The following is a 17,233-nucleotide window of genomic DNA, read 5'->3' as shown; positions in this document are numbered from 1 at the left end:
AATCAAAAAACAACTTCTGAATGGTGTTCCGCGTTTTGTTTCCTCTCCCCACAGCATAAATGGTTTGGATCACAAGGTTCCTTTGATGGGTTAGGAATGACCAATGCTAACCCTGTTGGTAACAGGTACATGTATTTTCAAACTTTTTTCCTGGTTTAAGGAAAAATTTCCAACCACGGAAAAGGTTCATAAAATACAGAGTTTATTAAGAGACATAAAATAACCCTCAATAATGAAAACAAAATTTTGTTTGGCATGGCTGACCATTTTTTCATTTCCCATAAAAACGTAATATTTGTCTCAGAGGTTCTTTTCACGTATCCCTCATTATGGTAACGTGGAATATTTGTGATACTGTGATATAGAAATAGAAATGAACAATATTTGCCATTATAAATCAAATCACACTGATACGGGAAGTGTCCACCATGTGAACCATACGGCCATATATGCTCAAATAGTACCCACATCCAGAGTTTCCCCCACACATGGAGTGGTGCGATGTATCCACACAAGCAATCGCTTATTTCTGAAATATTACACCTGACCAGATAAACTTATATACACAACAATATACACATTAGGAATACATTTTAACTTCTTTCCAAGAACCTGAATTATAAGAATTCAACACGCCTATATGTAACATATATATGAATGTCTCCAATCTTTATAATACAAATAGCTGAATATACAAATCGGATCCTTACCTACAGCAAAAAAACATTACTGCTATGCCATTGTTTGATATAACTCTGGTCAAGATGAGAATGAATCCATGATAAGATCTTGATGCAACATTAGCAGACATCCAGTAAATGCCAGCAATTTCTACAAGATTTGACAATGAGACATGCTCCAGTGAAAATACACCCGGGTTCCTTGTTGTAAGTAGAACATATGCGCATATTATTTGAACCATGTCGGTCAATGAATTTTGGTCTTTACTACAGTTTCTATGACTGCAGCACTGTTGAACGCTAAACAACTTAAAATGTACCTCCACACTGCTCATAGTTAATACTCCAGAAAAGATTTTGAGCCCATCTGTCTTTTGCATAAAGTTATATAGAAATTTTTTTCAATGTAAAAAAATGTGGTCCCAGTGTCACAATGGACAGCACAGTGGCACCTCCCTGCTACTTGTGTATACTGGGCATCTCATGAAAAGTTGCCTTTTGTCAGAATGTTTTAAACAGGCTATTACAGTTTCATTCAAAGTTTCAACATTCTCGTATTCATATAATCAAATCATAACAATTACACTGATTATTCAAAACACAGACTTTGTGCACCAACACCCCCAGACCTTGTCTCATCACCAAAATATTACATGAAAAAAAAAACAAACCACTAATTGCACATAATTTTAAAAAAAAAAGCAGCCAGTAATTTAGTAATTATTCATCACTTGCACTTGATATGTATATATCCATGCTCTAACTTATTTGAAAATAAATTGCTGTTGTCATCCATTTTTAATCCCATCCACAGGAAGACATGTATTATTTTGCTCTTAACAATGTAAAATTAATATCAGATAATACACATAAAGGCCAATTTAACACAACAACAACAACATAAAGAGAAAATTTTACTGTAATGAACTAAACCTGAACTGTCAAACCCTGATGCATACCTGTGAAAGATAGATCTGGTCAGACTTCCAAAGAACCTGTCTGCAGGAGACACATGAATGCTCAATATATAAAGTGCTAACACATTTACTGTAGCATCGATTTAAATACACAAACTTGAAGGTAGTGAATTTTGTAATTTACTGTAATCCATATGCATGCAGATAATCAACGACAGAACATTCCTCTCACAGTATTGTGCTTTAAATGTACGCAAAACATCAGTTCAGTTTGGTAAATGGCCTAAAGTTTCACCCTGGGACTCGGAAAGTGTGTCCCAGGATTCATTGCATTGGTTTATTTATTTATTTATTTATTTGATTGGTGTTTTACGACGGCGGCCAGCATTATGGTGTGTGGAAACCCTGCAGAGCCCTGGGGAAATCCATGACCATCCGTAGGTTGCTGCCAGACCTTCCCACGTACGGCTGGAGAGGAAGCCAGCATGAACTGGACTTGAACTCACAGCGACCACATTGATGAAAGACTCCATTGGTGAAAGTCATTACGCTGCGCTAGCGCGCTAACCAACTGAGCCATGGAGGCCCACCATTGCATTGGTGGTGGTTGTTACTGGCTGAGCGCCGCGGGAGAGCATCAGGGGTGGTCAGAGGATTATACCCGACACTTCAAGAATGTAATAAACAAGCTCACGCTTCACTAAGCAGTTATTCTATGCTCCTACCACCAACAGTTCATGTTTTCCTCAGTTTTAATCATAATAAGTTTAGTACGTGCACTTCGCAACAGGTTGGTTGTTTTATTATCGTTATTTTGTAATAAATGCGAATTTGGGAAAAAACTTTGTGGAGATTAGGCGTGATTACGAAGTACCTTTCCGCATGTGGAGTGTCAAATATCTGTTCTTAAACTGGAGGGCTCTCCGTATACAAAGCTGTAGCAGAATTGAGCGTAGTGCAAATCCATACTTGCAAGCTAGGCCCAATAGCAGACGAGGTGAAGATGTCGAATTGTAATCAAAGCGACACTGACACGCGCGTTTGCACTGCTGCAGCTAAACATTTCTTGTTCATTCTGGTGTAATTTGAAACACTGTCAACTTCCGCACATATTTCGTAAACATGAATACTTAATTTACCTCATATTTAATCAAGTCCCGTCAGATGAAATTTTAGTCATACAGATTGATTTTATCTACATTATCAATGGAATTATCAATTTCCATGTGTCTACCAAATGATCACATGATTTCTGCTGAAGAAAGGCAGAACAATAATCTGATCTGTTGCTGGTGACATGTAAATCACATCTGGGCAAAACTGTAAGCCTATACAGGAAATCATAAAATATTTTGTTTATAAAACCTGTGACGTTCTTGTGTGGACATGTTAATGTGATAACAACTCAAACAGATATTCCAGACTTGCACACATTGCTACCGAAAAGGGGGGAAAGTAAATCTTGTGTGGCATATGTTTTCTGTGTTTAATGGAGGTTCCCGATATGAACACGCGGGAGCAGGAACTCTTCTGCAATACGAGGACAGTTCCGACTGTAAAGAAACAAAATGTGTGTGTAGATTGACATACTAAATTGGAATTACATGGTCACGGCCCTGCACACCTCAGTGTGAGTGACTTGACCCCATGTTGCGAGTATAGGCAGCCAGAGCTTCTAAGTGTCATACAGGGTAATAAAATGGGAGGGGGGGGGGGGCGCTAATCACTCTCTTCTGTCATCTTTACGCCAACTCAGATCGAGCGAAAGTAAACGACAGTAACTCATGTATGAAACTTTAGGTCATTCACCGTATGTGCAGTAGCCTTTGAGGTACCACCATAACATTTATCTTACCATTCCATTACCTGTTAATGGACACTGACATAAATCCTCGTGGTATGACACAAACTACGTCTGTACTTTCTCTCTTTTTTTCTGACTGTAGTCAGGTGGAGATGGGAGGAGAGCTCCTCACCATGTCATGTACTGGAAAAATGTCCTGAAAACAGTCTAAATAACCAAAACACAAGCATGTTACCTTATTCTGCTTAAAATAAAACACAAACTAATTCCTTGTGACTGAGATTTTGTTGTGTGTGCCCCACGTTACCCTGCCGGTTCAGAGAGTTTTGGACACGTCCTAGCATGGCCTAACGTGTCCTCCATTACACGGCTTCGTTCACTATGCACATGGTCCAAGAATGTTTGTATTCTACGTTTTCGTAAATGAACATAGCCCTCTATCCTGTCGTCTAGAGTACTGTTGTGGAAATCCGATACAGGTGGTTTCTCCAGGTTTGTGTTTGACGTCAACTCCTGGGTACTCATCACATCAGAATCATGTACCAATGATTGATCAATATCTTTGTTTCTCTTCTCCACCATCTACCAATCAAGAACAAGTAAAAGGCTGATTAAACAGTGAATGAATACACTCTACTAACATGTGGTCATGCCTATAAATGCAGCTATTTGTAACAAAATTCCTATTTAATTCAATTTGAGAGATCAAATTTGCTGACCCTTCCTTAACAATGATCAAAGGACTTTCCTTTTTTTTTATAAATTAAAAAGTGTTAATGGAAAATGGCTTACAAAATTCATAACGTTGTAAGATATTCATGCTATGTACTGGGTACATAGCCAGAGGCTGAAGATGGATGGCTCTTTAGCGACAAATTCTACAGGCATGCAGATTGGGCATTTCAACACGGCCTCACACTTAATTAGCACTCAAAAGTGCCGACACTATTGACCTGCACATAGACAGATCTATTTATATGTTGAACAAATGGCTGTTGCAGCAAATTAAGGTATATTATTTGCCCTTGTCTTTGATGTAAAATTATGCTGATCCCACGCCCATGATGCATGAAGAATTGAGCGGGATCTGGCCATGGTCGGCCCACTATACGATCAGCGAAGATGGACATACTGTAAGATATTTATTTATTTATTTGATTGTCGTTTTACGCCGTACTCAGGAATATTTCACTTATATGACAAGGGCCAGCATTATGCTGGGAGGAAACCGGGCACAGCCCGAGGGAAACACATGACCATCCACAGGTTGCTGGCAGACATTCCCACTTATGGCCAGAGAGGAAGCCAGCATGAGCTGGACTTGAACTCACGGCGACCGCATTGGTGAGAGGCTCCTAGGTCATTACGCTGTGCTAGTACACTAACCGACTGAGCCATGGAGGCCCCTTACTGTATATCTGATATCTTACTGAGATCAAACTATATCAGGATTCTTCTCAAAAATAGTTTTCAAGACGTGAGCAACTTACCAAAAAACCTCACCCGCAATAGTTATAGATATGACACAAGCTAATTTCAGATATTTTATATTCCACACTAAATGTGCAAAACTTATATACGGATAAAGGTGGTTTTAATAGTTGATTTGGTAGCCTACAAAATGAATCTGCACACAAATTTTACTGAAACAGGACAATGTTATTCCACAGTTATTGTAAGTAACCATCGATCAATCAGAATCCAACAAATCATTAAATATGCAAAACTTATGCAAGGATTAGGCTGGTTTTTGCATTTAGTCTGAAGTTACACAAAATAAAATTGCACACAAAATTTGGACAATATGAACCTTCGAACTATGAGATTACAGGCAGATGCTAAACATACAAAACTTATGCACAAATCCAGCTGGTTTTCAAACGAAATCTGAGTTAAACAAAATGAGCCTGCACACAAAATCAAAACCAGACAATATTTACAGCTGTATATATTGCAAAGAAACCAACAACCAATGGCAATCGCAGAATTCATTATGCTAAACTTACATAAGGATATGGCTAGTTTTATGAAGGTTGAGATGAGGTTTGCATGCTAAATGTGCATTGTAAGTTTCATGACTCTCATCTGGTTAAATGAACCTTAACCATCCTTTACCATACGATGTCCAGTCATTTTATTGTGGGTACCCTGAATATGTAATTTCAAGTTATAAAATGCCAACATTTCTTCTGCTCACCTTTACATCATGATGATTTCGTTGGTAATGTAATATAGCAGCATACAGATGCCATATGCTGAAGTCAGGCCACAACACCTGAACAAAGGACAACACACTGAAGGTTGCCTGGAAAACAAGATTTACCACAAACAATTCAACACAATGCACAATCAAGGGGAATGACTCATCATCACCGACATAGCTCCAAGAACAAAGTCTTATTTCAATTACAGATGTTATAACTGAGTCACCTTGCATTGTTCTGATCCATTGTTCCGTATTTAGTGCTGCCTCACTAATTTTGTGCTGAGGACCACCAGACACCACACACCTCACCGTCATATTTTATATTACTCCATTTTGGTACATATATTTCAAATCTAGTGAATTTAAAATAGCCTATCTGCCCTGTTGGATATAATGCAATGAGTGTACATGAAGCTTAATATTAAGAAGTGGGTGAGTTGACTGAAGTAAAAGTGGACCTTAACAGTAGAAACAGTATGCGGGACATGCCTAATAGGGAGGTAAATATATGTCAAATTTGTTCATTAATTTATTTATTTATTTATTTAATTGGTGTTTTACAATGCACTCAAGAATATTTCACTTATACAATGGCAGCCAGCATTATGGTGGGAGGAAACTAGGCAGAGCCCGGGGGAAACCCACGACTGTCCGCAGGTTGTTGGCAGGCCTAAATTTGTTCAATTTTCAACATTGTTCTCCTTGAATGTTATGTGTTGGGTACATCAATGGGTAGATTTGAGTACAACTGGCCAGTAACAGAAAGTTTCTTGGACGCACAAATGCACGCACATATTGGTCAAACCGGAAAGATGCTATACTTATATTAACGACTTCACCAAATATGTTGGTTGGAGAAAAATAACCTTCAGTACAACAAAATGAATTTACCTGCCACAATAAGAAATCTGACAACCTCACTTCCCCTGAAGTACGAATAAGAAGGTCAGGGCTGGAAGAAGGTGCTGTATACATGCATCTGTCCAGAACATCTTCACTTATATCACTGAGGAATAGAAAATGTGTTCACATACAAACATAAGCCACAGATACATTCTCACCATCCAAAATCTATGGTGATAAATTATCAAAATAAATTAGCTCCATTTAGCATCAATGTGTGTACCTCATTTTTAAGATTTATTTGAATGTTATTCTCCACATGTTCAAATTTTTCATGTATACAATGGCCTTCGCCAAACTTTGTCACTTAGTGGCAAATTTATATGCAATACTGATCGAAGATTTCACTCCATGTACATGTATTAAAGACCCCACAACAGAACAATTTTCACCACCGAAGTCCCCAGCTATCGAAGTTGGAGAATCTTGAAAATTTCCTGTCCAAAATGGCATGAGTTACCTTTCCTTGATAAGTCCAATTCGAACCCCTTCTATGACGTCCCTCATTGCACAGCAAATCTCATTACGGGACGTGTAGGAGAAACATACATTCAATCGTGCCCTGTAAATGAAGTTAATAAAATGATACTTCCGAACGTGTGCACATGAAGCATATTTTGGACATAATGTTTTTCGATACATTATTCAACATATCTTTGGTAAAGGTCACTGCCCATGCAGTTTAATTTTCAAAGTGAAAGTTTTTGGGTAAAATCCTGACAATAAACCAAAGTTTTAGAACAACAGAATCTGGACAACACAGGTGTAGCGGGTAAAAATATCGATGTCAGCTGCATTTATGTACAGTTACAGGGTTCTGGAGAATCAGGCTCAGACTAACACAGACAGAATACGATACACAAGTATGTCTAAACACAGATAGATAGATCCATTTTCTACCCCGGCACTATAATAAATAATTTCCAATCTACGTATTTTTTTTCTTACACAACATATTATTTAAGAAAAACAGTATCAATTTTTCTCTTTACTATTTAAAGGTTCCAAACAGGTTTATATGAATGACCAAATCACAGGATTTTCACTGAAGCTATGTATACATAAGCTTACCTGCTTTACTACAATATATTTCAAAATGTCAATTATAAATTAGGTCAATGTAAAGTAACTCAATACCAAGTTTAATTATGCAGCCATATCACATATCGATTGAAATAAGAACGGCTGTTTTACATCTCTTTTTTTTCTTTTATATTTTGTCTTCTAAATTTTTCATGCAAGGATCCATAACAGACATGGTTAGCATAACGGGAACACCCCCACATGTTATTTATAACCACTCCTTAATTCTTAAAGACTACAACTTGTATCACGGTGCTGTGATCTACGCGAGACTGGAATGCCAGAGTAAGATTTACCACAACTGCTGTTGTACAGTGGGGATGCAGGCAACAGCCAGGTATAAATAGTACAGCTTTAACACATCTACTGTGTCTAAGCACAAGGGCCAAACATAAATCTATCAAAAACAAAACACTCATGGAGAAAAATGTGCACGCTTCTCAGAGCAGGGATACAATTTTTTGGAATGCAATTTAATAACACAGAACTCTTTCTCTTTCCTTCTATTTATTTTTTGCTACATGCATGTGTACCTCTTGAACTAAGGAACATTCTAACGTTCTTTCGAATTTTTAGGAGATCTATGCATTCTTGGTTATTTCCCCCTTACAGGTACACCTCTGATGGTGTACAAACCTCTGTTCAAACTTGCACACAATTTTATCCACAAAGCTTTACTCATGTAAGAAATTGGCCACCCAAAATTATGATAAATAGTATTTAAATGTAACTAACAGACCCCACATTACAGTTTTACTCAAACGAGAGAATAAAAATTAATATATGTATAAAATTGTATGACGTATGTAAAACACACAGCCCACAGGTAAGGCAGGGCTGGTTTTGTTCTAGTATATAAGAGGATGAGGAACTCTTCAACAAACAGAGGTCCGGGGCTATTGGGTGAAGCTAAACTGATTGACTGTGCAAATGTTCTTAATAGAATAGGGCCCAATGGTGAGCTTTGACCTCTTTTTTTTTTTTTTATTTATCCATTATTATTGCTTTAACATGATGCAACTATGGTAATTATTGTCAATAAGTCTTTCACATAAACACAAGTCAACTGTATACTTTAAAGGACAAGACAGCATTTGGTTAACGTTTATTTCCAATGAAAGATTACTATTAAAAGTATCTTAAACCATCAGTAAAACTTTGAGAGGGAGATTTTTTCAGCCCATTAAAAATCTAGAGAACTCTGATCAGGACACAGCTTCGCAATGGTTACACATACATCTGTGGAGACGTGTGTACAGTTTTTCTCCATATAATCAGAAGCTAGCATGGCAGTGTTGAGGACAATGGCGATAAACACTCAACAGACCAACCATTAACAGAAGTTGTCCCGAAAAATTAGACAAGGGTTTGAAGTCGGATATTATTTCTTCCAACATCTTATCTGTTGGTACAGTAGAATGTGCAACCAATTTGACGGATAGCTTGCTGAGTATCTGATTGTATTTTGGTCAGCACAATTTGATCCACAATCAAAGTTTTCTGTTCTTAGCTAAGTACTTATGACTAAGGAGCTTTTTAAGTCCGCCATTCTGTTGGTCTGTTAGTCAGTCAGTCAGTGGATTGGTCAAAGTTCTGACATCCTGTCTTGTTACATGGACCTCAAGCTTTCTAATATAGGCCATTCACTTATGGAGGGTGACATGTTGCTATTGCGAAATTGTGCATGTTTAATTATTTATTTCATTGTTGCTTAACATCACACTGGAGAAGCCTTTATTTACACGTTGCTGGTCAATTTTATGTGTGGAGAGCTCCTGAGCGCCCAGGGCGAATCACCAACTTTCAATATGCCCACCATATTGGTGAAAGACAAGAGGACTTCAATGGACGTCAAGACTGCAAACAGCTGCATAAGCGCAGGCAACTGCCTAACTGTAACGAAGGTATTCTTCTGCTTGTAAATGCGCCAATGCACATTGATTGAGGCATATACTCACAGAAACAGGCCATCTCATGTTTCTATCTCTGCTTGTAAATGCGCCAATGCACATTGATTGAGGCATATACTCACAGAAACAGGCCATCTCATGTTTCTATCTCTGCTTGTAAATGCGCCAATGCACATTGATTGAGGCATATACTCACAGAAACAGGCCATCTCATGTTTCTATCTCTGCTTGTAAATGCGCCAATGCACATTGATTGAGGCATATACTCACAGAAACAGGCCATCTCATGTTTCTATCTCTGCTTGTAAATGCACACTGATTGAGGCATATACTCACAGAAACAGGCCATCTCATGTTTCTATCTCTGCTTGTAAATGCACATTGATTGAGGCATATACTCACAGAAACAGGGCATCTCATGTTTCTATATAACAAAGCTATGCATTGTGGTAAACTCAAAAGGTTTTACACTGTAATGTCTTTAGATACATGCTGAGAAAATGGATGTGCCCACTGTTTACAGACTAATATTATTCTAACACTTCCAAATTTCACCAAAATGTAACTAATTTGTTGCATTTTTGCCTCTACACACATAAGCAAACCCCAACCAGTCTAAATGTAGAAGTGGTCGAAACTAATATAAAGAAAACAGGGGAGGTTAGCTTCATCCTATTTAAACATCTGAATTGTATTTTTTTCATTTTCTTGACATATTATTCAATCATTATGGGATGCATTTTGACAACTGTGAGGGTCCAATCTGGCTAGGCTGTGGCTATCACAGATGCAAGCCTTGCCAAGATGCCAGTTTGCACACACATGCTATATGGTGCCTATCTGTCCTATGCTAGAGAACTGACAGGTTTATTAGAATTTAAGTTTCTATAAGTATCATGTTGTCTTATCTTTAGTAATACTTATATTACTAAATCTATCTTATACTGCAGTGGCATATTTTTCTCTATGTGATTCTTGTATTACTAAAGAGGTGATAAAAACACAGGAACTATTGACTTCAGACAATTCTAGATGGGGAAGAACTGGATATTAAAAATACACAAATAACCCTATTTTACTTCAAAATGAACATATCATATTAAGTTCGGCACCAGAGCATAAGGCCCAATTCAATTCAACTTGACCGTTGCGTACTCCTTTTTTATGGGAGGCCTGTTGGTCCAGTTGTCTACACAACTGACATCTGTTGCTGGCAATGTGGTGCCTGAATCCGTGCTATATCGAAAAAGTGTAATCCGTAATTAATACTGTCAACTGAAATTGTAATGTGTGCGCAGTTCAATCTTAAAGTCATACGGTCATCAGATCCCGGGAAACAGAATCAACTCCATATGACCAGATCAGTCATGTCTCAAGCTTTTACGCATGCCTAGCTTTCATAACCTATTTGAACTTCCTACAGTATGGCTTCTACTATTGTGAACATGTTATGTCTATGGGCAGATGGACAGCACGACGACACAATTCCTTCAGCGTGTTACGCTGATGGGATAAAAATGCTGTAATGGTGTCATCCAAGACGGGAGACTAGTACGATTGCTTTGTTACTAGAGAAATCAGTTTGGGTTATAATGCGAGGCCTCACCTGGTGTTGTTCCTTGTCAAGATGACAGCCTCAGCTATAGTTTCCTGAAGGTCCTGAGGCAGTAAGGACAAATCTCCCAAAACACGAATACATACACCATGCTTCTCTAAGAGGTCCCTGATTAGAAAAACATAACATTCTTAAACATAAAACGAGAGGCAAGTTTTACACATTACAGGAAACAACTGACAGATAAATGCATGCATTTATTACACTGGTATCTGAGAAAGGCTAGAGTATATCACTGAACTCTCTAATGCACTTGGGGGGCCTTCGTGGCCGAGGTGGTTAACATGCCAGCATAGCGCAATGACCCAGGAGCCTCTCAAAAATGCCATTGCTGTGGGTTCAAGTCCAGCTCCTGCTGGCTTCATCTCTGGCCCTTACGTGGGAAGGTCTGCCAGTAAATTATATATGGTTGTGGATTTCCCCCTGGGCTCTGCCCGGTTTCCTTGTACCATACTGCTGGCTGCTGTCGTACAAGTGAAATAAAAAAATGGCAAAAAACACCAACCAAATAAGTAAATAAATCAAACTCTAATAAACTTGTCATGAACCTTATGCCATCACTGACCAATCAGAATTAATACAAACCTCATCATGAATTCATGCAACAATTTCAAAAATCATGAAAATGTGTTCTATAATCAAAATGGCTGTCATAAGTCCAAGACTCAACTTTTCTGCTACTAATAGAGAGTATGAGGGGGATATTTGAACATTTTGGAGATATGAGAGTTTCCAGGAAATAAGAAAAAATGACAGTATACATGTAGTTCTTATGTAAGAACTTATGTTCTTATTAAATAAGTTTTATGGCAGAGGTGCGCTATTACCTCTTTTTGGGAATAAGGTAAAAAGTAAAGGTTACAACAGCTGACTGCACGAATGCATTCACTTCAAAAAGATGTTGATAGACCCAAAGAGAGATAAATAGACAAAGCAGCAACTCACTTTTCTTCCATCAGCTTGGCAAACTTCTTGCGAGACAGTTCCATCAAACATTCAACTTCTTCCTTTGATCTTTTAAAATTTTCTATGCTGAAGGCATAAACTGTGACCTCCATGATGCCTAAATCCAGACACCATTCCAATGTCTGAAAGTATGAAGGAACAGGAGTAAGTTAAATCAAAATGACTGAATGCCACTTTTATGAGGTTTAATATGCCGGACTAAAAATTCTTCAACATTAACAGGGAAGTGTCAAATAAATGGGAATATATATGGGGGGGGGGGGTGGTCAGAGTGGCCAGAAGTAAACCACCAATCTTCACACCTCCAACCAGGGAGAGCTACCTGACAAGACAGTGTTCCTTACTATTCTAATACAGATTTTCAGTTTCAGGCAAAAGTTGTGGTTACACAGAGCGATTAAACATGGGTTTCAATTTCTTTATTGTCGAACTCATGGTGAGATCAATAGCACAGGCAGTTCAGTCTGGGGTTCTGACCTAGCTGGCTATAGTTTGGAATTTTACTCAGAAAACAAGCATAAGCCCAAAACATTCTGAAGTCTCTAAATGTTTCTAAAATATATCAATACAGTGTACATGCATTCAAGCCATGCCACTTATTAATTGATATATGGGATGAATAAATATTTTTTCAGTATCGTAAAATAAGAATAAAAACCTGTAAAATCACATAATTTGTGAAAAATTTGGATTATCCCAGCCATGTTTCCTGTTGAATACATTTACATGATCAGAAAGCCTTGAAAAAGAAAAACTGTACTGATTAGAGGGATTAACTCATTGACAGGGATTAACTCATTGACAGGGATTAACTCATTGATGGGGATTACATGTACCTGGCATGCCTGTGGTAAATGTTTACTGCCTCACAAATCCCATTAAACAATCCCATAAGTCATATGTACATATAAATATTCTGAAAGCTAAAAAAGTGAAGATTTCAAAACTACTTTCAAAATTTATCTTTGTGTAAAAAATCAGCGCTGTTTATCAAAATGCTATCTTTTTGCCAATTTTCACAGTTTTATTGTCCAAATGCATAGTTCAATATTTAAGCTAAAAAACAACCCCAAACATTTTTTTTTTGAGAGAGATCATTTAAAGTTAAAACATTCAAAAGTTCCAAATGCACTGAAAACTTTCACTTTCTTTTATTAATATATTAAGTTTTCAGCCACATGTGTGCAAAATTTCAAAGTATTGTGTTAGGAGCAACCAAGAAAAATCTATCCTGACAGGACTGTCTCAAAAATATCTTGAGGAGCCTCAAGCGCATGTGTCAAAACCTGCACTTATCCATTTGCAAATTAACTTTAATCACCAATTTGCTACATCCAGTCAAAAAGTGAACAGATCAACCTACTTATGTAACATTTTAAATATCATTAATGCTGCATGAAAGCATGATTTGGTTCTGAGCAAAAGCCGCTGGAATATGTTTAGAAACCCCTCCCCTGATTGCACTCTGGCGGGGGGGATCAAGGCTGATGTTTCCGTTAACAAGTGCCCTCACTGACAGACCTCTGTAATAAACATTTAGCAGGCGTTTACATTCACAGCAGGTGAACATGAGTTCATCCCTCTAATCAGTGTTAACTAGTTCACAAGTTACACATTACATGTCCAATATAAGGTACTTTAAATTATGATTTAAATTTAGATTTCTTCTTTATGTGAGAGGAAAGATAAAATAATGAAGACCCAAATGTTAAGTTAAAAGAAAAAACAATGGCCAAATTTCACCCCAGGATTGTAGTACATCTTTCATGGGTCAGGCAGCAGAGGAATGTATCTCTTGTCCTACATATCAACATAACCTTTCTCAGCTGAGCAATGTTCACTTTATGTTTTATGTACATGTACTGGTACTCTCTTTAGGTATGTTAGTCTCTTTTAGTTAGTCTCTCATACTAACTCACGAAATACTGCATCAGGGCTGAAGTTTGGACTACACTGCATGAAGGAAAGACATGAAGGACATGACAGTTTAATCGTACTCACTGAAAATTGATATGTTTAGCGGTAAACAGCAAAAGTTTAGCTAGATATATTACAAATGACAAAAATCCAGTTACCATGTCAACACTTACCAACACATTACACAATGTCTCTTGGTTGTGATATTATTTCCAAAATGAGGCCAAGTTGTCAAAACATTTGGGTAAATAAAAAGTGTTAAATCACATGCTTTCAAGATGACAAAAACAAATTTGAATATTTACAGTTAAACAATTACGTGTTCACTTTTTTTTTTTTTTTTTTTTTGATTGGTGTTTTACGCCGTACTCAAGAATATTTCACTTATACGACGGCGGCCAGCATTATGGTGGGTGGAAACCGGGCAGAGCCCGGGGGAAACCCACGACCATCCGCAGGTTGCTGACAGACCTTCTTACGTACGGCCGGAGAGGAAGCCAGCATGAGCTGGACTTGAACTCACAGCGACCGCACTGGTGAGAGACTCCTGGGTCATTACGCTGCGCTAGCGCTTTAACCGACTGAGCCACGGAGGCCCCCGTGTTCACTTTAAAACACTTGTCACTAATGCCATTCAAGTCAAGTGGTGTACACAGCAGTCATTACAAGTGCGGATTCTGTAGTAGTAAGTAAATCTAAACTCCATGCCAGTCATACGAGTCTACAAGTCACATAATGTTAACATTAATTATGAAAGCAATATATACCTCTGTTAGCTTGTCAAATCCTTTAAGATGTCCCTCAGCTCTGGCCATGCTGTTTTTCACAGCAAATCGCCTATTACCATCCATGATGATTGCTACATGCTTGGGTATAGGACCTGTTTTCAGTACACGTGTGCAGAATTTTCTTAACCAGGAACGTTCACCACGTTCAGGAAACCAAGACATTGCTGAAACCAAAATCAATTTTACTATTTTTACTAATGATCTAATTTACTATTACTACTTCCCCTGGTAATAAAGAATTTGTGAACAGATAACATATGTTACATACTTTAACCTCAGCTCTAATTTATTTGATTTATTTACTTATTTGATTGGTGTTTTATGCCGTACTCAAGAATATTTCACTTATACGAAAGCGGCCAGCATTATGGTGGGAGGAAACCAGGCAACGCCCAGGGGAAACCCACGACCATCCGCAGGTTGCTAGCAGAGCTTCCCACGTAAGGCCGAGGAGGAAGCCAGCATGGGCTGGACTTGAACTCTCAGCGACCGCATTGGCGAGAGGCTCCTGGGTCATTACGCTGCCCTAGCACGCTAATCAACTGAGCCACACAGGCCCCCCAGTTCAAATGAATTACATGATGACACAAATTTTACACAACACTCCCTGTGAATATGACATCTATTACACAAAAGACTTAACGGACAGCGGTCGTGTTGATAGTTAAACAGCATCCTTAACTATTAAAGTGATAGTTAAAGGGCTTTCCAATCTATTTCGTCACAGGTTATTCCACCCCGTGGGCGGGTGGAGGGGGGAGAGCAAAATGGGGTGAAATTAAATTTGCATTTCGGTTTTACCATTCACCTCTCTGGTGACGATGATAATCAAGCAAAATTATCACATTGTAGCACTAAACACCAAATAAATGAAGCCACTGATGTTCAAAATGTGTACCGTATCATAGTAAAGTATACATGTATGACATTGGCAAACTTCATCTCACATGAAATCTTTCTGTGTTATCTATAAAAGCGTATTTAATATCACCTGAAGTAACCATAGCTTTATAGGCTAAATTTAACATGTCTATCACGACACACACTGAGATTTAGGTACCGCACGAAATGACAGTACAACATTAAATGAAAAATGTAGCACACACTAATGCTGCGTGCGCTGAAATCTGCACTCTCAAATTGGAGATGGGAGTTGTCTATCTTTCAAACAGCCAGCGTAACTCTTGCTTGAAGCTCACAAATGAAACATCTCTGCTTGAATTCTCGGTTCGAAAATTTCAGTAGATGAATCATTGTTAGAAGAAGTGTTTACTACTGCAGGTTTGGGCATCTTAATTACCGTACGCAGATGTACACCAATCATTACATAGGCTTGTGTTGTAAAGTGAAGAGAAATATTCCTAATGGACGATATAGAAACACATGCTAAATTCTATGTTGTCAGTGGTGTTTGCTTCAATGGTCTAGACTGAAGGAAACCGAAGTGCCCAGAGCAAACTGCTGGGATTATATGGTTGTTCACCTTTTTCCCAACTTACTCTTAAATTAGATAAGGTTCTGCTGACAGGTTCTTACGACCATTATGTATCAGTTACAAACACAACCAGACATACAATGTTTGGTGTCCCATCGTGACACATGATATAATCTATATGTACAAGTATGCATCAATTTCAAAGACTAGAACAAAATATAAGTGTCCAAAAAACAACCCCAAAAACAAACAGGCTTATATAATCAAAATTCCTGGCAGATTTGCATGCATTGATTAGTCACACGCAATTAATGTCTAATGTAAACTTTAATTATTATAGACAAATCTAAATGTATTAACTTTCAGTTAACCCAGGAGAATTGCATCAGTTTCGATTCAGTATGTTTTCTTGGCATATAACGATACAAGCCCAATTTAAATCTGTCCAAAACTCATCAACTAAGATACTGATCATTAATACCGCCACTTTACCAAAAATCCCCCATAAAAAGAATGAATTTGACAGTGACTTGCACCAACCTTTTCTTCCGCCTTGCGTGTGCACTCAGTTATAAGTCACAACGTGGAGACCCACTGTGACCTACATTCTCGCCATGGGGCCGGCAGCTGTCACGAGGCATGTCAGTGGACTCAGTAGTTCAAATTTCAGCATTTGTGGCGTGAAGTAGCCATGCACAGCCGACGAAGTCTTATGATTGAGAGATTCTAGGAGTAATTTATTTCATAATTCACACAACACATGCATCAAACAGTCCCTCAACATTTTTCATGACGCCTTTTGCGGGTTTCAATGATGACGTCACGCGCACTTGCTCGAAGCGCCTTGTACATATACATCCGCAGTAATAGAGTGCACTAACGAAGTACTCATTCGTTCATCAAATATCAAACTTTTCTTGAGTTCAGTATCCTAAGTTCATTGAAAGAACACAGAAGTGGCATTTAAATTAGCCCACCGGTCGCTTCATGGCTGTAAAACTCTTCCCAA

The 17,233-nt window shown here is 38.1% G+C and overlaps 1 protein-coding gene across 1 annotated transcript; it reads right to left on the bottom strand.

Annotated features, from left to right (window-relative positions):
• Window positions 1–31: 31 nt before the first annotated feature.
• LOC135470990 (dehydrodolichyl diphosphate synthase complex subunit DHDDS-like) lies at window positions 32–17,005 on the bottom strand. The gene is made up of 8 exons (XM_064750043.1): window positions 16,765–17,005; window positions 14,769–14,953; window positions 12,064–12,206; window positions 11,110–11,226; window positions 6,971–7,072; window positions 6,499–6,613; window positions 5,599–5,706; window positions 32–3,983 (listed from the first exon to the last, which is right to left on the bottom strand). Exons 2-8 carry the CDS (start codon window positions 14,949–14,951, stop codon window positions 3,705–3,707), a joined length of 1,047 nt encoding a protein of 348 aa, XP_064606113.1. The 5' UTR covers window positions 14,952–14,953; window positions 16,765–17,005; the 3' UTR covers window positions 32–3,704.
• Between the last annotated feature and the right edge of the window lie 228 nt (window positions 17,006–17,233).

The sequence above is a fragment of the Liolophura sinensis genome, chromosome 1 (assembly GCF_032854445.1).
Source record: "Liolophura sinensis isolate JHLJ2023 chromosome 1, CUHK_Ljap_v2, whole genome shotgun sequence".
Classification (NCBI taxonomy): Eukaryota; Metazoa; Mollusca; class Polyplacophora; order Chitonida; family Chitonidae; genus Liolophura; species Liolophura sinensis.
The sequence above is the reverse complement of the archived record's forward strand: the minus strand, read 5'-3'. Positions and strand labels throughout refer to the sequence as shown.